At 57.5% G+C, this 27,872-nt stretch overlaps 4 protein-coding genes and 1 long non-coding RNA gene across 21 annotated transcripts; 2 read left to right on the top strand and 3 right to left on the bottom strand.

Annotated features, from left to right (window-relative positions):
* Window positions 1-1,127: 1,127 nt before the first annotated feature.
* ELMO3 (engulfment and cell motility 3) lies at window positions 1,128-5,752 on the bottom strand. 4 transcript variants are annotated; one of them, XM_047710585.1, is made up of 20 exons: window positions 5,452-5,749; window positions 5,283-5,323; window positions 5,129-5,201; window positions 4,869-4,919; window positions 4,510-4,679; window positions 4,324-4,423; window positions 4,069-4,220; window positions 3,899-3,977; window positions 3,711-3,761; window positions 3,500-3,622; window positions 3,271-3,402; window positions 3,065-3,166; window positions 2,866-2,974; window positions 2,621-2,757; window positions 2,361-2,524; window positions 2,139-2,251; window positions 1,920-2,024; window positions 1,729-1,811; window positions 1,551-1,637; window positions 1,128-1,462 (listed from the first exon to the last, which is right to left on the bottom strand). In XM_047710585.1, the coding sequence occupies exons 1-20, from the start codon at window positions 5,527-5,529 to the stop codon at window positions 1,250-1,252; spliced, it is 2,163 nt and encodes a 720-aa protein (XP_047566541.1). In that variant the 5' UTR covers window positions 5,530-5,749; the 3' UTR covers window positions 1,128-1,249. The 4 variants fall into 4 exon arrangements, with proteins under 4 accessions (XP_047566541.1, XP_047566540.1, XP_047566539.1 ...); XM_047710584.1 differs by having other exon boundaries at window positions 4,510-4,919; window positions 5,452-5,752; XM_047710583.1 differs by having other exon boundaries at window positions 2,184-2,251; window positions 4,510-4,919; window positions 5,452-5,660.
* Window positions 5,753-5,919: 167 nt separating this feature from the next.
* E2F4 (E2F transcription factor 4) lies at window positions 5,920-14,682 on the bottom strand. Of its 2 annotated transcripts, none has more exons than XM_047710594.1 (10): window positions 14,453-14,682; window positions 11,757-11,866; window positions 11,454-11,615; window positions 11,082-11,125; window positions 10,280-10,341; window positions 9,763-10,060; window positions 9,077-9,271; window positions 7,215-7,262; window positions 6,964-7,008; window positions 5,920-6,859 (listed from the first exon to the last, which is right to left on the bottom strand). In XM_047710594.1, the coding sequence occupies exons 1-10, from the start codon at window positions 14,480-14,482 to the stop codon at window positions 6,744-6,746; spliced, it is 1,110 nt and encodes a 369-aa protein (XP_047566550.1). In that variant the 5' UTR covers window positions 14,483-14,682; the 3' UTR covers window positions 5,920-6,743. The 2 variants fall into 2 exon arrangements, with proteins under 2 accessions (XP_047566550.1, XP_047566549.1); XM_047710593.1 differs by lacking the exon at window positions 14,453-14,682 and adding an exon at window positions 12,307-12,927.
* On the top strand, window positions 14,034-19,477 carry EXOC3L1 (exocyst complex component 3 like 1). 5 transcript variants are annotated; one of them, XM_047710587.1, is made up of 14 exons: window positions 14,034-14,175; window positions 14,433-14,526; window positions 14,738-14,913; window positions 14,992-15,211; window positions 15,747-16,359; window positions 16,443-16,560; window positions 16,696-16,821; window positions 16,923-17,023; window positions 17,231-17,341; window positions 18,273-18,402; window positions 18,525-18,647; window positions 18,725-18,880; window positions 18,972-19,096; window positions 19,198-19,477. In XM_047710587.1, exons 2-14 carry the CDS (start codon window positions 14,481-14,483, stop codon window positions 19,385-19,387), a joined length of 2,235 nt encoding a protein of 744 aa, XP_047566543.1. In that variant the 5' UTR covers window positions 14,034-14,175; window positions 14,433-14,480; the 3' UTR covers window positions 19,388-19,477. The 5 variants fall into 5 exon arrangements, with proteins under 5 accessions (XP_047566543.1, XP_047566544.1, XP_047566546.1 ...); XM_047710588.1 differs by having other exon boundaries at window positions 14,037-14,175; window positions 14,374-14,526; XM_047710590.1 differs by having other exon boundaries at window positions 14,051-14,175; window positions 14,473-14,526.
* Window positions 18,875-20,088, bottom strand: LOC125088952 (uncharacterized). Its single transcript, XR_007123821.1, has 3 exons — window positions 20,052-20,088; window positions 19,179-19,428; window positions 18,875-19,070 (listed from the first exon to the last, which is right to left on the bottom strand). It is a non-coding gene; the product is annotated as an uncharacterized LOC125088952 (long non-coding RNA).
* On the top strand, window positions 19,809-27,522 carry MATCAP1 (microtubule associated tyrosine carboxypeptidase 1). 9 transcript variants are annotated; one of them, XM_047710596.1, is made up of 8 exons: window positions 19,810-19,975; window positions 21,790-22,013; window positions 22,534-23,159; window positions 23,242-23,385; window positions 23,631-23,763; window positions 24,718-25,023; window positions 25,123-25,220; window positions 26,145-27,522. In XM_047710596.1, the coding sequence occupies exons 3-8, from the start codon at window positions 22,590-22,592 to the stop codon at window positions 26,307-26,309; spliced, it is 1,416 nt and encodes a 471-aa protein (XP_047566552.1). In that variant the 5' UTR covers window positions 19,810-19,975; window positions 21,790-22,013; window positions 22,534-22,589; the 3' UTR covers window positions 26,310-27,522. The 9 variants fall into 9 exon arrangements, 8 of the variants coding, with proteins under 8 accessions (XP_047566557.1, XP_047566552.1, XP_047566554.1 ...); XM_047710597.1 differs by lacking the exon at window positions 19,810-19,975 and adding an exon at window positions 20,050-20,592; XM_047710599.1 differs by lacking the exon at window positions 19,810-19,975 and adding an exon at window positions 20,614-21,387.
* The last annotated feature ends 350 nt before the right edge of the window (window positions 27,523-27,872 follow it).

Here is a 27,872-nt window from a genome sequence, read left to right on the forward strand (position 1 = left end):
GTGTGCATGTGAATGTGTAATCGCATCAGCTTCATGTCTGAAGAAGCACTCGGGGTGTTAAGGACTGTAGGGGCAAGACAGGAGGCAGGAAGCCAGGAAGATTCTTGCCAAGATGCTGGCGGCCTGGACAAGGGAGTGGAGACACTGGGGAGGAAGAACTGATGGTATTAGAAGAGTTAACTGCAGGTGGGATCACGCTCCTAGCTGCCATCTTGAACTCAGTAAGTTGAACTTGAACTATTCCAAGTGTGGTGGGAAGGCTCCGAATATAGGAGTGGGCATGTCGGGCCCTGGAGGCCTGAGTCAGAAGCAGGTGCTCCCCCAAGCGATATTGTCCAAAGGAGATGCCATTTCACCAGTTTTCAAGGTAACAGGTTGATGGTTAACACTTTAAAATATATGTGTGAAGGTGCTGAGAAAGAGAAGTACTGAAGGGCATGGAGGAGGTTAGAGAGTGGTGGCAGCTTCCAGCATGCCCTGTGGGGCCCGTGGGTTGGTGTACTAGCCTCTGAAACTGACCTCCAGCTGGGCCCAACACCCCTCTCCACTTCCACCCCCAGGGGTCTTGCCTGGCTGTGGCCCCCTCCACACCCATGTTCCTGGCTAGATTTGGATCAGAATGCCAGGCTTCCAGCACTGAATACCCTCCTTTTAGCATCAGCCCCATCCCACCACCACCTGGGGGCATAAATTTGGAATTCAGAGTTTGCCATTCATCACCAAACAGACCAGGCTTTACATCTGTCCCTTTAGGTCTCTCATCAGAGGGCCTCCTAGTCTTGAAAAGGACACAAAGTGTGGCCAAGCAGGACTGAGTTCAGATGTCAGGAGCCTTCTGGAAACTAGGCCCCTGTTAATGCGGCCCAGGAAGGTATCCACTTAGGCAATACTTTCTGCCTTGCCACTTCTCCCTCAACTGGCCCAGCACTGAGACAGGCTGAGGGCTCATCTGGTGGAAGGACTGGAGGGTCAGCTTGTCTCCAGCCCCTCCTGGAGAAGAGCCTCAACCACAGCCGCCCAGGTTTGTGGCCCTAGGCAGTGATCTTGACCTGATGCCCCGTCTCATTTGCCAGCTAAATTTGAAGGCAGGCTTGGCCCACAGTTGGAGAACTGGCTCGACATACACCCAGGAGTCAAGCAGACTTTATTTCTGCTGCAGCCTCTGCTGGTCAGGGTGTCTGGGCTTTTCCACCTCCCACCCTTCACCGCCACCAATGCCAGCAGCTGAAGCACACAGCCAACCTCACTGTCAAGGTTCAGCGATGCTGCAGTCATAGCAGAAGTTGAAATTGGTGGGGGGCGGGGGGATGGGAGGAGGCTGCTCGGGAATAGGCACATTCTCCAGCTCCAACAACCGCAGCTTGGTCTCCATCGTCAGCAGCTGCTCCAGGTCCAGCCGAGTCTGCTCACTGCCCATGGGACTGCCTAGCAGGGCACTCAGCCCATCTGTCCACAGGTGGAACTGGGGACAGAGCCAGCTCTGTGAGGGCCTGCCCATCTCTGCCCTGGCCTGTCTGCCCAACTTGGCTTAGCCTGCCCCAGACACTCACCTCCCGTTTGGATGGGGCAATGAAGTTGAGGTATGCCTCTGCCTCCCCATGGTCATAGCTGACGGAGAAGGCTAACTCATAGAGATCCTGGGGAAGGCAGGGAGTGGAGACCGCTGAGCGGGGAAAAGAGCAGGGCAGGTGTGGGTGGGAAGGAGCCCCAGGCTTCCACTGCACTCACCTTGTTCTGCTTCCCTGAACCCTTCTCCCGGACGTGGGGGCAGTCTTTGCCTGTTAGCAGTGCCTTGATATCAGCCACAGGGACTGCAGGAAAAAGGCTGGGCTGACCACTGGGACCCAGGCGGTCCCCACACAGGGGGTGGTCTGGGGAGGGCAGGTGGCTGACCCGGACCCCTGCCCTGTCCTCCTTACGCTGCTCAGGCAGACTGTCCAGGGTGGGTGGGCTGGCGCCCTCCTCCATGTCCCCGTACTGTAGCACCTTGTGGTTGGGGGACAGGCAGCAGAACCACAGCTTGTCTGTGAGCAGAAAGGAAGAGGGGAGTGATGAGAGGGGCCCTGACCCCAACCCAGCCACACTCTGCCCACCGCCCCCAACACCCCACTTCCCCCACCCCCCGCGGGCTCCACCACCCTGGCGCCTCCGGCTGCTGATTTTGCGGAAGAGTGTCCCCTCACAGAGGCGGAGCAAACGCTGCTGGCGGATCAGGCCCATGAGCTCTGGCTTCAGCTTCTCCCGTAGCTCCCTGGGGGTGGGGGACAAGAGGAAGCCTTGCCGACTGGGACTGACCTGGGGCAAGGCCCCGTGGGGCACGGGATTAAGGGCTGGAAGGGGAACCTCACCCACCAACTCACAGTATGGGAGGGGCCAGCGTGCCCTCCTGATGCAGCCGCTCTGTCTGCCTCAGCCGCAGCACCTCCCCATAGGGGAGCGCGTTCACCTTGGTTCGGAAAAGCTCCAGGGAGCTGGGCTTCAGGGCCAGTGTGCGGGCCAGCTGCTCCCGCACCACCTGCATAACCTGGGGCCACCAAATTCTGCTCAGCGCTGCACTCTGGACCTCGACTGAGAACAGCCCCTGCCCTGGCTCGGGTCTCCTTCCTCCCACCCTGTCCACCTTGTCAAAGTCCTCCTGGGTGGCTCGCATCTCCTTCCAGGTCTTATTCAGCAGCTGGATGCTCACACAGAAGAGCTCATGAAAACTCTGGTCTTGGCCGAAGAACATGGGCGAAAAGTCCTGGGCTGTTTCGGAGCCTGGAGCAGGGGGGCAGGCGGGGCTCAGGGAGAAAGCGTGTGCAGCCCCTGGCCCTCTCTGCCCTTCCGTCCCCCGTTCCCAGACACGCTGTGCCCAGTGCCACTCACAGGGCTCCCCAACACGAAGCAGCTCACACAGCAACACAGTGAGCTGGATGCTGCTCCGGGCAAAGGGGCACTCGTGCTTGTCCTCACGGCTGCTGTTTTCCAGCACAAACTGGGGTGGGAGAAAAAGCAAATGGGATGGGAGCAGAGCTAAGATCTGGGGGACCCTGCCATCTCCCACCCCCCCCAACCAAGTACTGACCCGGCTGTAGGCGCTGGGTGCGTGTCTGGAGAAGTAGAGCATGTTGTCCAGCGCCAGCAGGCCGGGGGGCACGCGTTCTAGATCCTGTGCGGGGTTGCTGTTCTGGGGGGAAGCAGGACCGGCAGCTCAGGAACAGCCCCCAGCCTCTGGAACAACAGCAGCCCCGGGTTGAGGCGAGGGTGGGGAGCTAGGGAGGGGTCACTCACGGAAAAGCCCAGTTTTCGGAACTCGCGGGCACACAGGGAGCGGCGACGGTCGGCACTAAGCCCGCTGCCCAGAGACTCCCCCTCTGACTGGAAGGCAGCCTGACGCAGGGCCTGCAGCTGCTCCCGCTGTTCCTGGGGTCGTCGTCATGGGGTAAGGGGGTGTCAGGATCACAGATCCAAGGCCATGCTCTAGCTTCCCCAGCCTCGTATACCCCCAAGGTGCAGCCACCTGGCTATAGGGGTCCAGTGGCGTCCTCATGCGTGGCTCCAGCAGCCCCAACGTAAGGGCCTGCAGTACATACAAATGGTGAGCCATCTCGTCGCCCAATGGTGTCGCACTGTGGATGATGTTCTGGAGAACGGCCAGTCCGCAGGTGTGAATGGAGGCTTACTGGGGGAGGAAAAGTGGGGAGGGGTCTGCCTAGCCCAGTCCTTCCTACCTTATAGATGAACTGGCGAAGGTTTCTCTGCCACAGGTAGTCAAGCATGTGCTGGGGTAAGTGGGAAGGGGGCTTAGATGATTCAGCCCCCCATGAGCAGCCATCCTGCAGTCCCAGGATGGAGCGCAGTACCCACCAGCTCCTGCCCTTCCTCCCACCCCCCAGTCCTCTCCAGATGGGACACTCACCTTACGTTCAGTAGGGCTGGCCCCCTGCAGCAAGGCTGTCAGCAAAGCCATCGCCTTGGTTTGTAGCTGCTGGTTCATCCTGGGGCAAGAAGAGGAGGCTATCAGCGGGCTGTCCAGGGTCTGGCTCCATGCTCCTCACCTGTGTTCCACCCCCACCCCCGGTCACTTACACCTGTAGATGTACCAGCAGCCTATCCAGTGGCACCTCACTCTTGACCAGCAGGCCCAGGGCAGGGCTGCTCAAGGTCACACTCTCTAGCAGCCTGAGGGCCAGGGGCTGCACAGATGCATCCATCAGGTTCATGTTCACGTAGCACACCACCTGTAATAGGGGTAGGAGCTTGCTATCACTTCCCCGCCATGGAAGGCCAGATCTTGACACCACCCCACAGCCCGACCTGCTGCCCCTAGAAAAGCCAACCCACCTTCCTAACAAAGGGGATGCTGAGTGTCTCCCAGGACACCATGCCATGTTCCATGAGCTCCAAGAAGGCCCTCAGTGCGAGGGTCAGCACATCCCCTAAGCTGGGGGGACATCTGGGGCTGAGTGGGGCCCAGGCCAGGACCCCCAGCCCCGCCATGTCCACCACAAACCACAGTCCTGTGCTCACTCATCCCCATCCTCAATGATGGTGCCTAGTCTCTGAAGCCCATCACGGCTGATAACCTCCTGGGCAAAGGTCACGTCTGGAGCCAGCAAGACGAGGTGGTGCAGAGTTTCCCGGCGCCTTTCACGACTCCCATTCTGCAGCCCATGCAAAAGCCGCTCAGCCTCAAGGTCCTGGGCAGGGGTGGGAAAGGTGAGGGAGGCTGGACAACAGGAACTGGAAGTGTGGGGACTCAGATGCCCACGAGGTGGGGCACTGCGGAGCTGGGGTTGGGCCCTCCCACTATGGGCAGAGAGAAAGGCGGGAGGCAAAGGGGCATAGTCTAGGGCAGGGAATGAGGGGAGGGCCAAGAAGGGCATTACTGGGGCAGTGCTGAGGCACAGGATGCTGCCATTCTTGATCTCTGCGCGGTTCTGGAGAAGACAGAGAGAAAGGGAGAGAAGTCATTGAAGGGCTCTAAGAATTGGTTAATCCGGGTTGTTGGTGAGGGAGGGTTTGGGAGTCAGGAAAAGAAAGATCACATTCTAGATGGGGATGAGTCTGAGGGATCAAGATCAGGTGGGTTAGAAGGGGTGGGGGTGTCGCACAGTGGGGTATGGGCCTAGCGGGTGGGGGGACTCACGTTCTCAGTGATGTATCTCCTGTGCCCATCAGCAAACTGCAGGGCGTAGCATTCCGAGTGATCCAAGCTCCACCTGCGAGGAGGCCAAGGCTCAGTGAGACAGGTAGAGGGCGGCCCCCCATGCCCCTCCCCAGCCTGGCCAGCCAGCACTCACGCGTCGCACACCTCCTTCAGCACAGCGGCCAGAGGCTTTGCCTGCAAGTGGAGGTCACTCATGGGGCAGGTGTGGGGAGGAGATGGGGAGGACCCTGGGGGTTCCGAGGGGAAGGGGTCGACCCGCAGGTGGGTGGTGGGGTGAATGTAGGCCAGACAGGCCGAGTGACCTGGTCCAGCCTGATGAGCTGCGGGATGGCGTCAGGCATCTGGACCGCGATCTTCACCACGTTTCGCGGGGGCGCCATGGTCCAACCAGGGCAAGGGCGCCTGTAGTTTCCAGACCATCCAAGCTCCAGCCGAGGCGGGCGCCTGGTCTGGTGTCTCCGAAAACGAGGACGTCCCTTGTCCAAGGCTTGGACCCCGAGGCCCGCACTGACGGGTCTGATTCCCGCTCCTGGCCAGGGGCCGCGCGGCCTTCCCAAGGGAGACGAGATTAGTTCCGGGTTGGAGTCCTCTGGGTAGGCGCCGGCCCCGCCCCACTCCCGCGGCCCCGCCCCAAGGTGCGCCAGGTCAGGACGCAGAGGGCGGGATGCCAGAGCAGCCACACCTCCCTTTCCAGGAAAGGTAACCCGCCCGGCCCCACCACCAACCCAGCAGAATTCCAGAGAGAGGCCCTGAAAGAACCAGATCAGAGATAGCCTTAGGCATGGTCTTTATTCACTTGGATACTGTACAAATATTACAATTTCCTTTTGCTGCAAAAAGTATAAAAATAATCTTTATATAGGAATCCATTCGTTACTGCAAATCTTTCTAAATCTCTGCAAATGGCTCTAAATGAGGGTAAATGAATAAACAAGGCGGGGGACCTACAGGGCAGCAGACTGGGCCAATCCTCAGGGGCTTATCCACCCAAATTTCTAGCTAAAGACCTCTCTGTTCCTTCCTGTTAGCAGCACCCCCCAACCCCACCACCTATAGGTCCCGGGGCTAAGGGCCCAGCAGATGGGGGAGTACATGGGAGAGGTCCAGGGGGAGCTGCAGGGTCAGGGGTGGGGAGACGTGAAGGAGGCTAGGGGTGGTGCTGGCAAGCTTCTGGCTCCACCCCAGGCTTCCCTCCTCAGACTGGGAGGCATTGGCTACAACAGGGCAGTGGGGCTGGACAAGCTGCCCTATGCAGGTGATGGCAGGTCTTCAGTTCTGTGCCACTGAGTGGCAGCCGAGCCTGGGCTCTGAGAGGGCTCGGAGAGGGCATGAGGTGGGGGAAGAGCCCCAGAAAAGGAGAGGCAAACACTCTGGCTCCATGGCAAAGAGGGCTGAGCCCCTTGCCCCTGCTTTCCTAGCATGGTACAGGTGCTCGTGGAGGAGTGGGAGTTTTCAGAATTGCAGTGAGGGAAGGCTGGGGAAGCCAGGAGTCTGTGGCTCTCAAGCTGTGTAGGGGTAGAGTGGGGGAGGTCCTCAGGCAGCCCCCCAGGTCACACAGTCTGTGTCCCAGCCACACAGGGAATGTCCCTGTCAGTCAGAGGTTGAGAACAGGCACATCGAAGAGGTCACAGACACCTTCACTCTCGTCCAGGTTGTAGATGTAATCGTGGTCTCCAGGGGGTGGAGAAAGGCGGAGGAGGGGGGCAAACACTGCAGAGAGCACCAGCCTGAGGCTCTGGGCCAAGACCCTTCACCGCCAGCAGTTGCCCAACCCCCTGCCCACCCCCCACCCCTCACCTTCCTGGGCCACCCACCTTCTGAGGACATCAGCTCCTCCAGCAGCTCTGAGTTCATGCATTCTGGGGAGGAAAGGAAAGCTCAGTTACATTTTGGCTCCTGGCTCTGCACCTACTAAAGCCCATGAAGACCCCCCCGCCAGCCACCCATCAGGAACTTTACTCTTTGCCCAGGTACCAAGCACAATCAAAGGTCCTCAGAAGTGCAAGAAAACAACCAAAAGACCCAATGAGCTGTGCCCTTACCCCATGGAAGAATGCAGACCTACCTCGTGTGGGATCAAAGATTTCTGACAGCTCTTTGGGGAGTTCCAGAACTGAAAGACAAGAAAGCCATGCTCAGAGGCACAGAGATCCAGTCCGATCCCACTCTGGGCTCCACCTTCCTCAGATGTTACACCACCTGTCTTGGGGCTCCACACAGCTGAGGAAATGGAGGCCCTGCCCCAGGCCAAGCTGGCATTGGCAGTCTCCCCTGCTAGATGTGAGTTCCTTAGTGCTGAGCCCAGGGTACTAAAGGCCCATCTTAGACTGATACAGCCCTTCTAACTCAGAAGTGCTACAGAAGGACAGCAGACCCCTTCCCTTTATGGACTCAGTAGGTATGCCCTGTCCGATGGCAGATGCCCCCTCATGCCTGCCCATGCTGACTGGACAGAGGAGTAGGCAGACACTTAATAGGGGCTGGTGCTACAGGGTGACAAGTCTGCTACAAAGGTCTGACTGGGAGGAGGCACATGGGAAGCAGAGGAAAACGAAAGTGGAGAGGTGTGCTGGCACACGACGATCTCACAGGCCAGGTGTAGGGCTCTGGTTTTATCCAGCAGGCCTTAAGAAGCATTAAAGGTCCTTTTCAATCACAGAAATGCCCCACCTAACCTGTGTGTCAGACAGATCCCTATCAGGCAGGGTAAAGAGGAGGGTGCTGAAGAATTTAGGGGAGAGGTAGCCGGCAGTGACCCTGAGTGTTGAGGATACATGAAGCCAGTGATGGGAGATGTCTGAGACAAAACTCAAGTTAGTTAATGTGAGGTGGAGAGCAGGAGAAGCAAGAAGGAAATGCAAAGTGGAGTGACAGGCAGGTATCAGGCCTGGGGCACCAGGGCCAATAGGAGGGTACACACAGAGAAAAAAAGTAAGCTTCAGTTAGTGACACAGGAATGAAGTGCTCATCAGATGCACAGAGGAAGGCATGAGGACACAGGTGTGGAGTTTAGACAAAGACCTAGGCAAGCTGGAGGCTGGGGATTCAATCTGCCCAGAATGGACACCCTCCACAGGTGTGCAACAGAGACCTGGGAAGCACATTTAAAAAGGCGTGCAAGGGAAAGATCAGAAAAAGCCAGCGAGAGAGAAGGGCCAAAGTTGACGTCATAAATGCCAAAGGAGCTAGAAAGCAACACCAAGGAGCAAGAGGGCACCAGAGCGCATCAGCCCGGAAACCTGCTGGAGCCAGCAGTCAGGGCGAGGCCATTTCTCCAGAGCAGCACCGGCATCCTGTGGGGTGGGGAGTACAAGGGTCCTGAATGCTGCAAACCTGGAGGGTGACGAGGAGACCAAGACACAGAATGGAATAGAGATGTGGAGCCCAGACAGAAACGACACAGTGAACATGTGAGAAGAAACAGAGAGAACAAACGGTCACTTAGTGAGAAGAGACTGAGCAGTGCCTGTGGGCCAAGGAGAATGAGTCCTAGAAGAAACAAACACCCAAATGGCAGGATGGAAAGAAGACTCCAGGCAAATGATGTCACCCCCCCCCAATAAGGAACTGCCCCCACGTTTGGAACCTGAGGGCCCTACCATAGCCCCTTCCCCAGGATGGTGGTTATGCCTTCCTGACCCCTAAGTGCAAGGGGAGGTAGGCAAGGCATGAGAGGGTCCCGAGAGTTCTGGGTAGCCCAGGAAGGGAAGCAAAGGGGCACCGGTGCTGAGCTGGTGGCAGGCTCCTCACTCAGGCTGGCAGAGCTCTGGGGTCGAGGCAAGGGTTGAGGCTGGGGTGCTGGCCGTTGGGCTGGCCAGCTCTGGTCTGGCTCAGGAGACAGATGAGCTGGGTTCCAGCTCCAGCTGTTTCGGACCTAGGAGTGGCTGCGGCTGGGTTCTCCCTGCCCCTCAGGGGACACGCACTCACCTCCTGTGGGGTCTGCCTTGATGGGCTCAAAGGAGGTAGAAGGGTTGGGTCCAGATGAGCTGCTGCTGCTGCTGCTGCTGCTGCTGTCCAGCAGGGCAGAAGACTGCAGTGGCCGGGTGTCCAGGGCTGCCAGGACCGGGGGGAGGGAGCCGAACTCCCCACCGTCCTTGCTGTCTGGTCCAGGGCCGCCACTCACTGCAACCAGATCCCCCGAACCCAGTCACTTGGGAGCAGGAAGTAGGATACAGAAGCTTTGTGCTAGAACCTATAGTCAGGATGACAACAGCCCCGGTTCCCAGGCCCAAGGACAGAGGCATGGCCAGTCCCCAGGCCAAAGAGTTGACCTAGAAATGAGCCCCCGAAGGAGAGAGGGGCATGAGGCCTGCAGGAGGGAGACTCAAGGATGGCATGGCTGCTGTGGCCACACTTTAAGAGTGGCTGCCAGGAAAGTGAGACACAGGTGGACCTGGGGAGAACTATACCCACTGACACCCCTTCATACATTGAGAGCTTCCCTATTAAAAAGAGCTCATTCACCACCATAGCAAGGGGAGGCCAGCTGGAGGCCAGGTAAAGGACAACCCCACAGGGTCTCTTCCAACTCTGAGTATACCTCCCCCAACACTGAGGCATTGCCTTTTGGGCCCCAGAAATCACCCCATCACCAGTTGTCTATTATATCTCACCTGTGATCTCAGTTGCTGGACCAGGCACCCCCTGGGCTTCAGTGATGTCAGGGACAGGGGTGGTGTTGGTCAGCTGGGGACTGCTTGGACGTGAGGTGTCCTGGGGTTGGGCCAGCGTAGGCTTGGGCAGAGGTGGAGGGGTAGAGACAGCAGGCGGACTCTGGAGCAGATCTTCAGGTGGTGGCACAGGTACCGCCACAGGCGGCGAGCTCCATGCCTCTTTGTTCACCAGCAGTACTTCAATGGGGCCACTCACACTCTTCAGATGAATCTGGTACTTCTTCTGTCCATTGAGGCCCTAGAGGTGGGGGATGGGGGACAGGTGGAATTAGAAGCAGGTTTGGCTCCTGCCTGACCCTGGGCCAGGACCACAGCGTTCTCTCCCACCCTAGATGCCCGTCCTTCTAGATAAACCCCAAACCCAGGCCTCCCCCTACCTGCCCCACCCGGGACTTATCAGGCTCCACAGCCAGCACCCGCCCTCAATCAACCCCGCCTGCCTGGGCTTAGCACCCACCTCTGGGATGGGCACCTCGAGGCTGGTGCCCGACGGGGCCCGGATGGCCAGGAGGGTATCTCCTAGAATGACAAGGATGGGTCAGGGCCCATGGGCTCAATCTAATCTGAGAATGGGGGTGCCTATCCCTTTGAGCAAGAAAGGAAAATATAGTCTCTTAGGACAGTAAACCTCACCCAAACCCCATACTGGTCGGGGAAGAAAACTAAAGCTCTTCTCCTACCAAGAGCCCAAGGGTCAGAACCAGAAAATCTGGGTTCAAACATGTGTATCGAAGGATTGCTGGCCATGGGCATCTCACTTCCTGATTGATGGGGCTGCTACCTAGAAGTAGATGTTCAAGCCAAGGCCAATGTTCCTTCCCCAAAACAATGCAGAGAATGCAAGGCAGAGAAGGAGGAAGGAACATCTATAATGCAACTAACTATACAGGTTGCAAGTGAGCACCACTGTTCCCTGGAGAGAAGCATGCAAGAGTATACACACATCCTCTGAGACCCCTTATGCCTCTGTCATGCCTGAGAAGCCAGATCCAGGAAACAACGCAGATGGGGACTGACCCAGGAACCCAGCCCAAAATTCTTGTACGCTTTCAGTATGATTTGCCTCCGTGGGGTCCCAATGACCCTTAAATCCAGGACTTACCTTGCCTGGTTCCTCTTAGGCAAGCCCAAGGAACCCTCTTAGGCAAGCCCAAGGAACCTCTTAAGAGAGAAACTCTTCTTGGGCACTGAGCCCACTGCTCAGGGCTGTGGCTCAGCGTGGCCCCACCCCCACTGCCCCCTACCCAGGCTCTGCTCACCAGCAAAGCATCTGCAGATGTCCTCATGAGTCACGTAGGCCAAGGTGTGGGGGTTAAGGAGAACGGCTGATGCCCTGCCTATGGTGACAGACAGCAGACCACAGAGAAAACCCATCCCTTTAGCAGAGATCTGACATACAAGCTCTCAGAGAAAGTCCTGGGCCTTGGGATCTACATGGAGAAGGATCTCAGACCAAGAATGGTTGGGGAAGGGCTTTGAGTTTGAGGAGGGATGCCAAGGCAGGGACCTGGCCAGGAGCTGCAGGATCATCCTCCCAAGAAGGACAGTGTCTAGGGCACCACAGAGCAAACCCAGCTAGACTAGAGGGCCCCTCGCCCACTCCCCGGGAGCAGGGACCGCCAGGAGGATATCAGCTGTTCTGCACGTCCTCTGTGACATTCCGGATGCTCTGCTGCACCCACACCTTGTGCTTGTCCAGTTCTTGTTCCCGCTGCTGCAGCTCCTCGATCTCAGCCTTGAGCTCAATCAGCTTGTCGGCAATCTCCCGAGTATTGCAACCAGGCCCCACACCCCTGAGCCCAGGGAGTGAGGCTTAGAGGAGCTGCCAGGAACTCTGGGTCCCATGGCCATTGCTCTCTCCTGTGTCCTCCTCCCCACACCCCTGACACTTCTGAGTAAAAGATGCCATTGCCCTCCCAGGTGCCCCCACTCACTTCCACTGGATGCTATTCTTGGATTTTTTCTCGATCAGCCCGATACCTTCCAGCACGTTGGTAATGTCGTAAATCCGCCGCTTCTGGCGCACAGCAAGGGTGTCAGCTGCCTGGCAGACAGAACAGAGCGCAGGATACTCAGCCCCACTCTCCGGTGTCCCCCCAGCTACCTCGAAACCCAGTATGGCAATGATCTGAAAAGGGGGTGTCCTGAGTCCCAGCCCTTCTCCCAGGCACCATAGCAGATCAGGACCGCGGGGCAGGAAGAGGCCTGGCACAGTCTGAACTGATCTTCTGATGCTCTTCTTCCCACACCAGCGGAGGAGGGCCACGAGGACCCGCACCTGCAGCCCAGAGCTTGTCACATAGCTGACGCTCAATGGCCTCGGTCGAATGAATGAAACAGCTCCCGGCCTCCCTCCCGTGAGAAAGCGCACCGATGGCGGCTTGCTCTCTGAGGGCTCAACTGGACGGCCCCGGGGGTTCCCACTACCGGTCCCGGCCTGCCTGGTCCACTATCCTCCCGGTCGCCCCTTAGCTCAGGCCGCACCAGCTTGAGGTCAAGCACGCCGTCCTTGGCCTCCTGCAGAAGCGACACGAACTTGGTGGTGAGAAGTCCCAAGCTTTTCTCGTGCCGGCTTGGGGTGCCCGGGGGCGGCGGCGCCTGTGGCCCGGCCTCCGCCATCGCTCCCGCCCGCCGCCTCCCCTCAGCCAGGCCAGGCCAGGCCGGCGCCGCCGCCACTTCCGCTTCCGTTCCTGGCCACCCGGCCGCCGGCGCCAGCGTCGCCGTTTCCGCTTCCGCTCCGCGCTCTTCCGGGGAACCCGGCGCAATTCCTTTCTGCGGACTCGGCAGCAAAACTTTGGGGACCATCAGCAAATGTCCAACCGCCGAAGAGGACGAAAACAATCCGTGGATCCCGGGCGAGAAGACAGAATGCAGAGGGAGATGGAGGGAGTCAGTGGACAGCCCCGGCAGTAGTAAAGGGAGAGCCACAACAACCTTCCTGGCTGCCCAGCCTGTCCCCATTTCAGAAGAGGAGAACACGCTGCCTGATGAGGCCAATGTATTTCCCCAAACCTGCTCCTAGAAGCTGTCCCAGTGTCTTGGGTTTACTGACCCTATTAGTGTCCCTCAACTTCCTGCCAAAACAGCAAGCACTAACTCCATCTAGCTTGCTCACTTGTCTCCATTCCCATTCCCCATCCCTGATCCCAGCCTCATCTTTCTCTTGTCTCCATACTGCAGTGCTCAGAGACCAGGGAGTTATAACCATTTTCCCACCAAGGCAAACATGCTCATATGTGTACATATATGTAAAGCACTTAGAGCAGTTCCTGGAAGGTAGGAAGGATCGTGTGTTGGCTAATACCATGTTGTTATGTTTGATACCATCATTATTTGTCATTTATTTTAGGTCAAGATCTCTGTGAAGCTGTCTTTGAGACAGGGATCTGCCCGCAGGGGAGTTTATTCAGGATCCTCCCTTGTGAGGGAGTAAGACGTGCAAAATTGGGCAGAAGGGGGAATTAAACCATGATACAGTTATAATCGAGGCCTCAGGCCATCCTATTAGCAGCACTGAAACTGGGGTGGCCCTTCCAAGGTGGTCCATGTCCAGGCAAGGTTACCAGGCCTTTGTGCCCTAACTTCAAGTGAGAGACTCGGCTGTGACATCTCAGCAACCTACACTACTGGCAGCTAGGGGAACAAGTGGTGTTGTCCTGAAAGGTGGATTTGGGTGGTAACCGGGGTCCACTATATTAGTACTAGCCAGTGGTCCTCTCCATGGCCCTCTCTAACTCTCAAGACAAACACAGCTTTCATAGCTCTTCTGCCCCTCTCTCATCATCACGCACCACACACCTTCCTCACAACAGCCTGTGGCCTCTCACCTCTCTGCAGAAGTGCATACCCTCTTCTGAAGAGCCATCAACACAGTTTTCCCACTGTGATGTCTGCACCCATATTTGCGTACCCTGTTCTCCACCCCAAGTTGGGGCCATCTAGTTCATGTCTGTGTCCTGAGCACCAAAAAGTCCTGGATGGATTGGGCAGGACTCAGGGTTCACAGGGAGTATGCCCCCTCCCCCCAAGGAAGTGGCGCCCAGCCCTTTCCACAATGCAGATGCACTTTCCTGTTGGGAATAAAGGGCCAGAGGCTCAGCTTCCTTCCTTTCCAGCATTTGGCATTGGAAGGAAGGGCCTTGGACAGAGGAGTGTGCTCCTGGGCAGGGAGGTGGTACAGAGGCTTCCTTGGGGAGAAGTCTGCTGCGTGCTGAGGTGTGGGCTGGAACTACCCAGGCCTCGTGAGCCGGGGAAGAGAACACCCAGTTCTGCCCTGAAGACTGGAGGAGAGGGACATCCTCAAGGCCAAGATTGTTTTCAGAGGAGAAAGAACTGGATGCCTGGTCAAGTCTGGTGAGTTCCATACCGAACCGTCCTCTGCAATTCAGAGCAGCAGCGGGGGCCAGCAGAGGCCTGTGCCTACCCTCCCTCACTTGGCGTCCACAGGGGGAAAAACTAAGAAACCCAGTCTCCCCATCACACTCACCTCCTTCTCATTTCCTGAGGGGATTGGGCAAGAACCCTCCAAGAACACCCCCTCTTCCTTCTCAGAGGGCCCTAGACTGAGGCCACAGCTCACAGGAGCATCCATTCTGTCTGCTTGAACTCAGACTCTTGCCCCCACTCCTACCTCATCTTCGGCTCCTCCAGGGACTGCCATGGACTCCGCAACCAAGGATGAAATGCGGCCCTCACTTCCCCCCGGTATGAGCCCTTCTGGGTGGGCTAAGGGAGGGATCGTGGCAAGAAAGATGGGAATGGGGGGGTTGGATCCCCCTTGCCCGGTCTGGCTGGAGCTCTGCAGGGCAGCAGGAGGAATGGATCGGACTGCCCTAGGGGACAGGCTGAGAAGTAGGAAGGGGAGCAGGTTTGGGCCACTTCCTGTAGGCCCTGCCCAACTGACGAGGCTGCCCAGGCTCTTCCTGCCCAGGGCCTGAGTGGCCAGAGCAGGAGAGGGCGGAGCAGCTTGCCCGAGGAGCAGCACTCAAGTGGGCCTCAGGTATCTTCTACCGGCCAGAGCAGCTGGCCAGACTGGGCCAGTACCACAGCCGTGAGGTTCAGCGTACCTGTTCCCTGGAAGCACGGATCAAGGTGGGCATCGGTCGGGAAAGGAGTGCTGGCGATGTGCTGTGGGACTGCCAGGCCTCACTGGCTGCCTCCCTCCCATAGTCAGTGGTGCAGTCCTACCTGGAAGGCGTGAAGCCTGGCGTGTGGCAGCTGGCCCAGGCTTCTGAGGCCGTGCAGGGAGCTCGTGAGGCCCTGGGCCAGGCCCATGGGTTGCTACAGGGTATGGCAGAGACCACACAGACCCTGAAACCGCTGCGGGAACAGGTTGTACAGCACAAGCGGCTGCAGGTCCTGTCTCAGCTGCTGCCCCGGCTATGGGCAGGTAAGTGTTCAGGGGTCCTGGGCCTCAGCCCCCCAACCGTTAGTTACTAAACCCCCATCACTGATCGAGGGGCTGGGGCACTAGTGGGAGATTGCAGGGACCTTCCAGAGAGTAATTCAGGTTTCAAATGGCATATGAAGCAGGATACAAATTGGGATTCTGGGATTCTCAAGCATGAGTTGTCTGAATCAGGACTGAGACTCAGCCAAGTGGCTCTGACCACCCTGGTTGCTAATTTATTGAAATAATTCCTTAACAGGGTAAATAGCCGCTAGCATGGCCCCATGAATTCCTCACTGTCTTGCCTCCAGGATCCCTGACTTTCTTGTGTTCCATCAGCTCAAAAATTTACACTTGGCCCACCAGGTCTCTAGGCCCTTCCCTGGGTCCTTTCAGATTGGTCAGTGCTCTGCTGTACTGCTTATTAAACATTTTACACATCACTCCAGCCCTAGGGCCTGAGCAGCCCCTGCTGTACCCCTTGTACAGGTGGGAGGTTTGAGACTCAGGACAGTTTCATCTTCTCCCTGCTTAGTGCCAGCTGCCGTGGCCCACACGCAGACCCTGATTGATGCCCAGCGGCTCTTGGAGGCATATGTGTGTCTTCGGGAGCTGGAGCAGCTACAAGAGGAGACATGGGCCCCTCTGGAGGGCCTGGAGTTGCCAGTCTTTGAGGGGCTGGGCCCTCTGGCTGAGGCTCTCGGCCGGGCGGTGGAAGCAGCTGCAGGGGCCGCAGGGCAGCTGGCACGGGAGGACCCAGCCTTGCTGGTGGCTGCTGTGCGTGTGGCGGAGGTGGATGCTGGGTACATGGCCTCCCTGGAACTGCCCCCCAGGGACTGGCGGCAGCGCTGTCTGCAGGCCTTACAGGAGGGCCTGGAGAGGACCCACTTTGGGACACCTCTTCTTCCTGAGCCGGGGGCCCTGGCAGGGTGGCTGGAAGCCCTGCGGGTGGCTTTACCAGCTGAGTTGGCTATAGCTGAAGCACTAGTAGCACCCTGCTGCCCACCACACTACAAAGTGGTCCAGCTGTGGGCCCACACCCTGCACAGTGGACTCCGCCGCTGCCTGCAGCAACTCCTGGAAGGGCCTGGACTAGGAGCTGCTGATGCCTTCACCTTGCTGCACTGGGCACTGCATGTGTACCTGGGGTCAGTCCGTCCCCTTGGGGCAATGGGAAGTGGGTGGATCAGAGGCTGGGGGCTCAGAGTGACCCTGGGCTACCCATCTGCAGGCCAGAAATGATGGGGAGCCTAGAGTTGGGGCCTGAGGCTGACGTATCTCAGCTGGAGCCCCTCCTGACCCTGGAGAACATTGAACAGCTGGAGGCAACATTTGTGGCCCAAATCCATGTGAGTAGTTGGGGCCCAGGTACAGAGAAGCTTTGCCACCAGCTGTGGGCCTGTATCTGTAGAGTCGAATGTCTACCCGTCTCAAGCAGGATCAGTGCCCTGCTACATCCTGGCCCTCTTCGCCCCTTCCTCCAGGCAAATGTGACCCAGTGGCTGCAGAGGGCACTGGACGGGGAGGTAGCTGAGTGGAACCGAGAGCAGGAACCTGGCACAGACTCTTCTGGCTTCTACCACTCACCTATGCCAGCCATAGTGTTGCAGGTGGGTGGGAAAAGGCCAGACAGGTAGGAAGCCCCCATAGAGAAAGGGGGGCGGGGAGCAGGGCTAGGACTCTGCTGATGGCCACCCATTTCTGCCTGTAGATCCTGGAAGAGAACATTCGCGTGACCAGCCTGGTCAGCGAGTCACTGCAGCAGCGGGTGCATGGCATGGCACTATCAGAACTGGGCACATTCCTGAGGAGGTCTGCCAAGGCACTGACCCACATCCAACCCCTAGCCCTGCTCCTGGGGCAGCCCAAAGGGGATCTGAGTGAATTAGACACACTAGGAGGAAAGGGTGTCTTCAAAACAGGCTCTTGGGTTTCTTTGAGGTGGGGCTGAAGTAGCAGTGACTTAGGTTGTGGGGGCTCCAGAGTGACAGGTACAGGCATTACCTCTGCCCTTTGCAGCTTTAGTGATGCTCTGATCCGATTCTCTCGAGACCACGCCAGTGGGGAAGCAACGGCTCCTCATTACGTGCCCTACCTACTGGCCACCCTCAACCACCAGTCAGCACTCAGGTACCAGACACCCCCCGCAGAACCCCTGTCTGAACCCCAGTTAGGTATGCACCCAGTCCACACTAGGTCATCAGAAATTTTAGACTCACATAGCCCTGGGAATCCCATCCTAGTTCTACTGATTGCTAACTGTGTGACTTTGGATGAGTTACCTGATCTTTCTGAATCTTGTTTTGTTTTTTTTTAAAGATTTTATTTATTTATTTGACAGAGATCACAAGTAGGCAGAGAGGCAGGCAGAGACAGAGAGAGGGGGAAGCAGGCTCCCTGCTGAGCAGAGAGCCTCATTCGGGGCTCGATCCCAGGACCCTGGGACCATGACCTGAGCCAAAGGCAGAGGCTTTAACCCATCGAGCCACCCAGGTGCCCCTGAATCTTGTTTTTCTTCTCAGTATTACGTTGGGTAATAATGGTACATTCTGGGAATCCTATGACAGATGTACCTACCACAGTGCCCGCCTGCCAGTATCAATTATTCGTTCATTCATTTATCCAACACATACTCATCAAGGCCCTACTCTGTGCCACATAATGTCTGAGGCTACAGTTGTGAACAAAACAGAAAAAAATTCCCTTCCTCTTGGGTCTTATGTTCTTTGGGGTGGGGGACAGAGAGAACAAACAAGTTAATGATGAGTTTGAATCCCTCCTGACTGGGATTAAACTCTTTCCTTACCTAGACAGAAACCAAAAGGCATGATTTGCTCGAAGTCTCACTGCAAACCAGGGGCAGGTCTGATTGGGTTCCTTCTAGATGCCCGAGTCCACAGCTCCTTGGTGGGAGCCCCAGATCTTCAGAAGCAGAGAGCCGCCATTCTGGTCCCCTAGCGCCACACACTTGCACCACTAGGTGGCGACAGAGTAGCTAGACAACCGAGGGCCGCGAGGGCCTTGGCCTTGGTCCTGAAGCCTTAACTTTTGGTCGGTCCAGCTCCTCCGTGTCAGGCCTGCAGCCCGAAGGGGCGGCTTCGGGAGCTTTGGCTCCGGTGGAGACAGCGCTGGACGAGTTACAGAGGAGGATCTGCCGCCTGGTGTTGGAGGCGCTGCTGGCAGAGCTCCAAGTAAGGCTTCAAGTGGGGATGCGGGTTGGAGAGGAGATACAGCATATTTGGATGTGCGTCTTTGCAGGGGGAATGCTAGGTCTGGATCGTTCTTTCAACCCCGTTTCTGCCACCACTCACAGCCCCTGTTCGCGGCTCTGCCCTCACGCTGGTGGCTGTCGAGCCCAGAGCTACTGGACGATGTGTGCGAGCGGACAGCGCGCTTCTGCCAGGAGTTTAGGCCCGTGCGGAATCCTGCGGCCCAGGTGCGTTTAAGGGAAAGGCTGGGGAGTAGGGAAGCGCTCATGGGAAAGGCGTGCTGAATCCACTGCGCTCTCCGCAGCTTCTCCTGGCCGAGGCGGAACGTATGGTGGTACTGCAGTACCTAAGTGCGCTGATGCAGGGCCGCCTAGTGTGCCGAGGAGCCCACGAGAGGACCCAGGTGGCCGAGCGCTTGCAGCACGACGCGGCCCAGCTTCGGGAGCTTTTCCTTGGTTTGGTGAGAGTTCGTTAGGCGAGAAGATGGGCGGGAGTCTCAGTGGATAGGTGGAGGTCCAGGGCGGGCGTGAGACCTTCTCTGCGGTGCCCAGGGCCTGGAGGAGAGTGTTCAGTGCGCACCAGTGCTCCTCGCTCTGCGGGATCTGTTGAACCTCCGCGACCCCATGCTGCTTGGCCTCGAGGTGGCGGGTCTACGACAAAAATTTCCCGACGTGAGGTTCGAAGACTGGTTCTGGTTGGGGCGGGGGCGGGGCGAGGGAGGATGGATTCGGGCGGAGTGGGACGGAGCTGACACACACCTCTGTGGTGTTCCCGTAGCGAGGATCATATCTCTGCCCTCTTGGACCTGCGCGGGGACGTGTCGCGGGAGCAGCGCCTGGCCGCACTCAGTTCCTTACAGGCCGGCCCTCAGCCCTCGCCCTCTGCCGGTCGCCGCGCACTCTTCAGCCTCGTCCCAGCACCTACTCCTGCGCTGTCCTCTTGCCTTCCCTCGGGGCCCTGTGCCTGACGCCCAGCTGCCCTCCGGATACAGGGATGGCCCCCAGACGCCTGAATTGTGTATTGGAGAAGGGGGTATAAAATAAAAGTGCGATGATTAGGGGGTTCACGCTCAGTGAAACGCCTAAGGTATCCTGGCTCCAGTCCTGATATATGGGCTGCACCTCACCTATCCTGACGTCAGCCCGGTATGGACTGCGTTCGCAAGTACCCGCGCTTCTGCCGCCATAGGTGGACTACAGCCCCACCTATCCGCGCCACGGCAGTGAGCGCGTGTCGAGGCCCTGACTCTGAAGGCCGAGTAGAACGTGAAGCGCTGAAACCCGCGGGGTCCTCGTGGAAGGGGCGGGCTTAAGATAACGCCACGCCCAGGGGCGTGACTTGGTGCGGACACCACCCCCTCGGCTCTGCCTGGCCCCACCCCCAGCTTTGTTCTCGGGTGCGCGCCGCCGCCGAATTTGACGTGAATAGGCGCGCCTTCCCGTGAGCGTGCGCGCGCCCGAGTGCGTGCGTCACCAGCGGTCGCTCCCGCGGGCTGGGCTGTCGGCGACTGGTGTTGCGGAGCGGGAACGGCGGCGGCGAGAAGAGGAGCGAACAGGTGGGGGCGCGGTACGCGGACAGAACCCCCCCACCCCCGAGAGGTCGCGAAGGCGCGCGACACGACCCCTACTCACCTAACCAGGGACCCCCCCTCCATTGTCCTCTGGCTCCGCCCCCCATTGGTCACGCCCTTTGCTCCATCCTCCGCCACTTATTGGCTGCAGGTCACGCCCCTCCTCCCCCCCCCATTGGCTCCTCTTTTACGTTTTCCTCTCTGGGAGTTTTTCTATTGGCGTAGGTCACACCCTCTCATTTGTCACTAGACTCCACCTTGTGTCTGGCTCTTGCATCTTTCATTCATTCCGCCTGTAGTGCTGGGTGCTTGGGACACGGGTATTAATCAGATTCGTCCCTGCCCGGAGGGAGTTAAGGGGGTAGACGGATCTAGGGGACACGGATCTAGGCTCCGACAGTGACAGCTTAGGGTGGTAAAGAAGCCCCCTAGACACTGGGAGCCTCCAAGACGCCAGGAAGGCTTCCTGGAGGAGGTGAGACCTAAACCGAGCCCTTAGGAATGGTTAGGAGTTTGCTACAGGGAGGCAATTGGGAGGGCATTCTTGGCAAAAGAACCTGAGACGTGAAAGAAACAGGCGTATTCTTGGTAATTGCGAAGAGGTAGGTCGAATGAAAAAAGGGAGGGGGCGGGGATGGAGGTAGAGACCCAGAGACCAGTGAGGAGTCCAGAAAAGTTGAGAAGAGTGAAGTCTGAGGCCTGAAATCTTTTCAAACTGCTGGTCACTAGGCAGAGGGAAGAGAGGTGGGGTAGGGGATCAGAAATTGATAGGGAAACATAGTGCTTGAAAGGAATGATTCCAGTTCTGAGAAGGAGAAGGGCTCTTGGGTTCATCTATTTATTGAGCAACTGCTCTGGATCGGGTACTGTTCAGGGTTCTGGGGACACAGCTGTGAACATTCAAAAGGAGAAAACAGATAACTAACAATGACATATACTGTACTTCATGTGGTGATAACTGCTTTAGAAACCAATAATATGGAGAAGAGAAGATTGTGGTGGGGAGGAAAGAGGAGGTTTACTATTTTAAAGAGAGTGTGTTAGGGAGACTTGTCTGATAACATCTTTGTGAAGAAATCTAAGGAAAATGGGAGAGTGAGCCCTGTGGTTATCTGGGGGGAAGCATTCGAGATAGGAGACATATTCAGTTTGAGATGCCTGTTGTACATTCAAGTAAAGATGTTGAACTGAGATCTGGCAACACCGGCTGGAGGTTTATAGAAGTCTGGAGTGGTGTACTTAAAACCATGAAATTGGATGAGATCACCCTGGGAGTAAGCATAAAAGAAAGAGAGAAGTTTCTATAGGAATTTCCAAGTCTTGAGGCATTACAATTTTAAAAGATCAGGAAGACAGGAATGATGAGCGAGAAAGACCAAGAACTAACAGCCAATGAGGTAGGAGAATATATTTGAGTGTGCTGGAGAAGCCAAGTGGAGAACATGTTTCTAAAATGAAATGATTAATGATGTCAAGTGCACCGATCAATATGAAGATCATTGATGATCTTGGTCAGATCAGTTTCAAAGGAGAGTCGGGACAGAAGCCTAATTGGAGTGAAACATAAGAGAAAACAGGAAAAGAAGGAATCAGACTGCATACAGATGGGTGTTGTGCTGCAACAGAGAGCAGCTGCTGGGAGATGCGGTGGGGCTAGAGGAGTGTGGGGTCAAGTGAGGGTTTGGTTTTGTATTTTTAAGACAGAAATAACAGTATGTGTTTATGCTGTTGGCAAGAATACAGTAGAGAGGAAGAGATTGATGATGTTGGAGAAATACTGGAATTGTGTCCCTGAACAGGCAAAGGAGTTCAGAATCTGGAGCCTTCACAGTCAGTCTCTGGGGAGAGACTGGATTGTTCTGAGCCCAGTACAAGGGGTGAACGTGCCAACACCGGCCGTGGATGACCATTAGAAAGAGGCCTCTGATAGGAGACAGATCAAGGATTGGCTTGAATTTGCTGAAGTCTCCCTCTGCTCCCCACAAAGCTAATTCTAACTGGGATTTGAACATATGACCCAGAGGCGAGAGAGACCATTCCAGACCATAAGCAAGGGGCATGCAGGCACTCAACCTGACTGAGGCCAACTGGGCTGGTGGAGGTGGTGGGGCCAGGTGGGAGGGGAGGGATGAGACTGAAAAAATGCCATAGGTGGAAGGCAGGTTAAAGGAAGTGAGGCTCCCTCAGCCATCCTCCCAGCTGCTGGGGCTACACTATACCAGCTCCCAGTCTGGGTGAGTGCTGAGCACAGGGATTAAAGTCATGAAGGGGCTCAGGCCTCACTTTCAGCAGCTCACAGGCTAAGGGGTTCCAGTACCACCATCTAGGTGAGTGTATTAATTCTGCCTCCTTTTCCCCCCAGTCCAGCTTCCTTGGGTGAGCCTGGTGGAGGGAATGGGGATGAAGGGGCAGCTACCCAGATCCCTGGTGGCAGGCTCCGAACCCACTAAGCACCCAGCCAGGACATTGTGGAGCACAAGGCCTGTTGGTGCTCAGGCCACACCCACTCATACTGGCCTCCACATGCCCTTCTGTGTCCCCAGAAGTCGACAGTGTGGGGAGTTGGAGTGACCCGGCTGGATGTGACCCCCAGGACAGAATGGTGCTGGACTCAGGGGCTCAGGTGTATGAACAGGCACCCCCCAGCCCACCAGCCAGTCCCTCATCCTTGGGCCATAGACTGAAGCCCTCAGACCGAGATGGGACACTGCTGTACCCCTGGCCTCAGTCCCTGGCCTTGCCCCTGGCTCTGTCAATCCCCTCAGCCCTGCGGCCCCGGCCTGAGCTGCAGCCCTACTCAGAGCTGCACTTGGGCCTCCGTGGCCACATGCGTCGCAGTGAGAGCACCTATACTGTAAATAGTACTGGCCGGCGGGGGGGTGGCACCCAGGGTCGGGCCCCACCTGGACGGGGACGGGACCCAGGTGGGGGAACCCTGCGGCCTGCAGCCTCCCTGCCTCACATTGCTAAGACTCGAAAGGATGCAGGCCGTGGTGCCAGCAAGAGCCCTTGCATGTTGGTGGCCTTGAGGCCAACCAATATGGACCGAGAGCGGGACAAGTTCTTCCAGTCCCACTACACCTACAACCCACAGTTCGAGTACCAGGAGCCCATGCCCACGGCTGTGCTGGAGAAGTACTGTGAGGCTTCTGGACAGTTCATCCATCAGGTCAGTCCAGCCTGCCTGCCTCGTCCTGGTCCTGATCACCCAAGAGGCCTGGTCTGACCAGCCACCACAACCCTCTGTGCAGGCAGTTGGCATCATTGAGGCTGTCCTGGAGAAGTTTGGTACCTATGAACACTTCGAAGCTGCAACGGGGGGCCAGCTGCTGACCAAGTGCCAGATCTGGTCCATTGTTCGCAAATACATGCAGAAGGAGGGCTGCGTTGGGGAGGTGAGCTAGCCCTGCCTTCGAGGCCCTCTTCTCTGTGCCTCAAACCAGGCTGCCAGGCCCAGCTCCACACCTGGCCAGCTTGGGATCCCAGGCAAGCCCCCGTCCCTGTTCTAATAAGGTGGGAGCTGGCTCTGAGCAGAGGTGGTGAAGGGTGTGTGGCCTGGCTGCCCTGTGGCATCAGTGGATCCACCTGTATCCTGGTCTCAGGGCTGGTGGCCATGGCTTAGGTTCACTACCACCTGCAGGTTGTGGTGCAGCTGAGTGAAGACCTGCTGTCCCAGGCAGTGATGATGGTGGAGAATAGCCGACCAACACTGGCCATCAACCTGACGGGAGCCCGCCAGTACTGGCTGGAGGGCATGCTGCGGCACGAGATAGGTCAGGGTGTGGGTAGGTGGGTGGGTGGGTAGGATGAGGGGGGTTGGGATAGGGTGGGGGGCAGCAAGGGGCCCCAGTAACCCCACCCCCCTCTCTTTCTTCCCCTTCCTTCCGGAGGACGGGCCCTTTCCCTTCGTGAGCAGCTACCTCCTCCCTCTGGCTCACAGAGGTAGGCCAGAACATGCCTGCCCACTATCTGGGCTCACCCTCATCTCTTGCTCCTTTTGGGTATCTCTTCCTCTACATCTCTACTTCCTCTCTGATTTCCCTTGACAGTGGGGACAAGGCTGCTGAGGCCCGGACAGGCCAGAGGGAGTACCCTGAGGGTCCCACTAGCCCAGCCAACATGGAGGCCCTCCAGGGTGGGTGGAAGGCCAGATACTAGGAATGGAATTAGTTGAGGACATAAAGCCAGGTTTTAGGAGGAGATAGGTTGAGCTGAAAAGGAGAGCATGGGATGGGAATTACTATTCCTTTCTGTCTGTTTCTCCTATTTAAGAATCCTGTAGCTCTTGGCAAAAGATGTTTTTCACTGGGATCATCAGCATGACTGTCAAATTGATACGGGCTTTTGGGGATGTGGGGCTGTGGTGGTTTGGGAGTTCCTGCCCCTCTCTGAGGGGCGTGGGGGGCAGTGTGGGTTTGGGAGAGTTGCTTGTGTGTGTAGCCCTGGATGGGTGGAGAAGGATTCTTGTGTGTGGGACTCTAAGCCCTTGGGTGTGAGTTCACCTGAGGAGGGTCTTCCCACTGCCTGGGGTTGGGTGAGTATGCATTTGGGGCGGGGGTTGGGGGCAAGAATTTGCGTGAGAGGCTGAATTTAGGGGCTAGAGTACGCGTGAGTCACCATGAGTCACCTTTGCTGTCACCGGCTAGAGCTTCTGTAGGAGGTAGCAGGTCGTGGCCCCACAGGCTGGTCCCCTAGGATGACCTACCCAGTGGCGCCTTCCTCCGTAGGCACTCACTACCTGCGGGGCGTGAACAACGCGCGGCAGCCGTGGCACAGCGCCGAGGGCCGGCTGCAGTACGGACTGCGGCCAGCGAACCCCACGGAGGAGGGCTTGGCCAGCCTGCACAGCGTGTTGTTCCGCAAGCAGCCCTTCCTGTGGCGCGCCGCCCTGCTGTACTACACCATCCACCGCGCCTCGCGCATGTCCTTCCGCCAGCTCTTCCAGGACCTGGCGCGCTACGTGCAGGACGCTGACGTGCGCTGGGAATACTGCGTGCGCGCCAAGCGCGGCCAGACTGACACCTCGCTGCCCGGTGGGCGCCCGCGCGTTTTTGGGGTGGGGTGCCCTGAAGGAGGCCTGGGGGTGGGCAGGCCTCCGGCCCAGGGGCTCACAAACCCTCTTGCGCCCTCAGGCTGCTTCAGCAAGGATCAGGTGTACCTGGACGGCATCGTGCGCATTCTGCGGCACCGCCAGACCATCGATTTCCCGCTGCTGACCTCACTGGGCAAGGTGAGGGGCCACGGACCTCTAGGGATCCCAGCCAGCTCTCCTCGTCCCTGCAGTGTTCCCTGAGCCTCTGATGGCTGCCCAACTGAGGATTAGGGGCCAGGCTTCTTTGGTGGGGAGACCTGGGGGGAGGTGAACGAAGAGTACTTGACCTAGGCTGCAGGTATATGTGTAGATACCACACCTCAAAGGAGATGAGCATTCAGGCCAGGGGAGCAGTCAGGAAGGTTGCGGGGAGGAGGCTGGAGAAACCGCCAGACACCAAGTCTGGCTCTGGGTATCTGTGCCAGGCTAAGGAAGGTGAATTTCACCTGAAGCAATAAAGAATCAGGAGAGCTTTCAGAAATGTCACTTTTGCTTTAGAAGGCTCCCTGTGGATGTTCAGTGGAAGGTGGAATGGAGAGAGAGGCCTAGAGAAGGGAGTGCAGTGGGAGGAGGAAGCTGCCTTTCCAGTCACTCCTGTGGAACTTATGGCAGTTTAGTCTCCTGTGGCCATGCAGTGGGAGGAGCAAGCTAGAGGAAGCTCTTCAGAGAGTGGAATTCCTCCAGCCCAGTGGCCACCCTGAGTTGGAGGGTGACATTCCAGGTCCCTTCCCTCAAGCTGACCTAGGGAACTATGAGGCCGGTAGGGCTGTCATAAGCTGGCACCCAGGCATTCAGCATTGGGTGTGGGGTCTGAGGTGCCTGAGGGAGATCGCGGGAAAGGTGTTCAGGAGGCAGTTAGATACCTAGTTTTGGAGGTGAGGGAAGAAGCTGGGTTGGGGTTAGGAGAGCAAACACACCTAGGACTAAGCCTCAGAGTGTATGACATTGGGAGTGGATCTGGAGGAGCAGATGGCAATGAGACACTGATAGAGAGCAGTGACCAGCTACCTGAAAGCCATGGCTACCTCTGGCTCCCCCTGAAGACCAGCTTCCTTCCTGCAGGTGTCCTATGAGGATGTAGACCACCTGCGACCCCATGGGGTGCTGGACAATACCCGGGTGCCCCACTTCATGCAAGACTTGGCACGCTACCGGCAACAGCTGGAGCACATCATGGCCACTAACCGGCTGGATGAGGCAGAACTGGGCCGCCTGCTGCCTGACTGAGGCCGGCTGAGGGTTACAGCTGGAGGCCGTGGACAGAGGGCTCCAGATCAGCTCTCAGAACATGAGGATGACTGTTCTGTGCTTCCATGGCCTGGGTGTTTCTTGGCGAACTGGGAGGGCAGGAGCATCCCAGGAGGTAGGAGTGGCAACATCAGAGCCTTTGTGTCCTTCACTAGCCTCTCTGGGGCCTAGGGACTGGTAGTAGCATGTCAAGCAAACTGAGTCTGCCCTCCTACGTCCAGCTCTCTGTTGAGCAGAGGGGAAGCCTGGGGGCAGGAGGGAGGCTGAGCATGATGGGGATGGGGGGTGGTTTGGGAGTAGAAACTTGTTCTTGCATGAGATGGCTTTGGGTGTCTGCATACTCCAGTGTCTCCCTTCCCCCACCTGGCCCCTCGGTGCTCCTTCAGCTTTCACGCTTTCTACCTCTCACTGGGTCCTGGTGGGGATCTCCCTTCTCCTAGGGTGACGGCCTGAGCATGAGGGTCTGGCTTTCACACAGGCTCAAGGGCCAGGGGTCCTGGTGGTAGAGACCCAGCTGGGCTGGGGTGTGCTTTCTGGCATTTTGCCTCTCCCACTGCTCATGTATTTATACCCTATTTATGTGCTCTGCTTCCTGGGGCTGGGAGGCAGCAGCTTCTGAAGGTGTGGTGGAGGGAACAGTGCTCCTCTGGAAGGCACCAACTGTTCCTAGCCCCACTCTCCTGTCTCTCTGTCTCTCTCTCTCTCACACACACACACACACACACACAGTCCTTTAGGCCTTGTGAGTCAAGTCCAAGAGCTCACTTGGCCTTGCCCCCAGCTCCCAGCCCCTCCATTGGCCTGTGCTGTTCCTGTGTCTTTGCCCACACCCTCACAGCTGGCCTCTGGCCGAGGGTGGCATAGGCTGGCAACAGCCACATTTGAGACTGAGGGGCAGGCCCCTAGCTGTTGTCCCGTCTTGAGCCACCCCTCCCCCAGATCAAGATGGTGTAGAGGTGGTTGTTGCTTCTGGTTTCACCTCAGACTCAGCTGTGTGATGCTGACGCATTCCCACTCTCACCCTTGCCCTTGATTTTCTCATCTGTAAAACTCAGAAATGCAACTGGAAAGTCCTTATTCATCTAGTCAGTGAATGTGTGTAGAGCACCTTCTGTGTGCCAGTTACTGGTCAGAACCCTCCCTGAGTCCCCAGTCCAGAGAGAAGCCAGACAATTAAAACAATTACAATGAAGCGTGTGGGCTCTGTCTACCCAAGATCCTTTCCTCTTCCTTTCTCCTCACTTCTCAAGGCTTTGAGCTCTAGCCTGCCCTAAGTGGAGAGAAGTCTCCCTTCCCTGTACCAGGCCCAAGAACTTCCATGAAGTGGGGGGCAGGTAACTACACAGCCCCACCCCCCGCAACTGGTTCATGAGGGGAAAAGGACCGGGGGGCAGCGCCCAGGGGTCTGGCCCTTGTCACACTAGGGGCCTGGGACTGAGGGCTCCAGGGGGGTGTGGCTTGGGCTACTGAGGATGAAATGGGGCTAAGAACTGGACAGTGGGGCATGAGGCTGCCCAGGTTGCTGAACCTCAAGGGCATGGA

The sequence above is a fragment of the Lutra lutra genome, chromosome 17, assembly GCF_902655055.1.
Source record: "Lutra lutra chromosome 17, mLutLut1.2, whole genome shotgun sequence".
Classification (NCBI taxonomy): domain Eukaryota; kingdom Metazoa; phylum Chordata; class Mammalia; order Carnivora; family Mustelidae; genus Lutra; species Lutra lutra.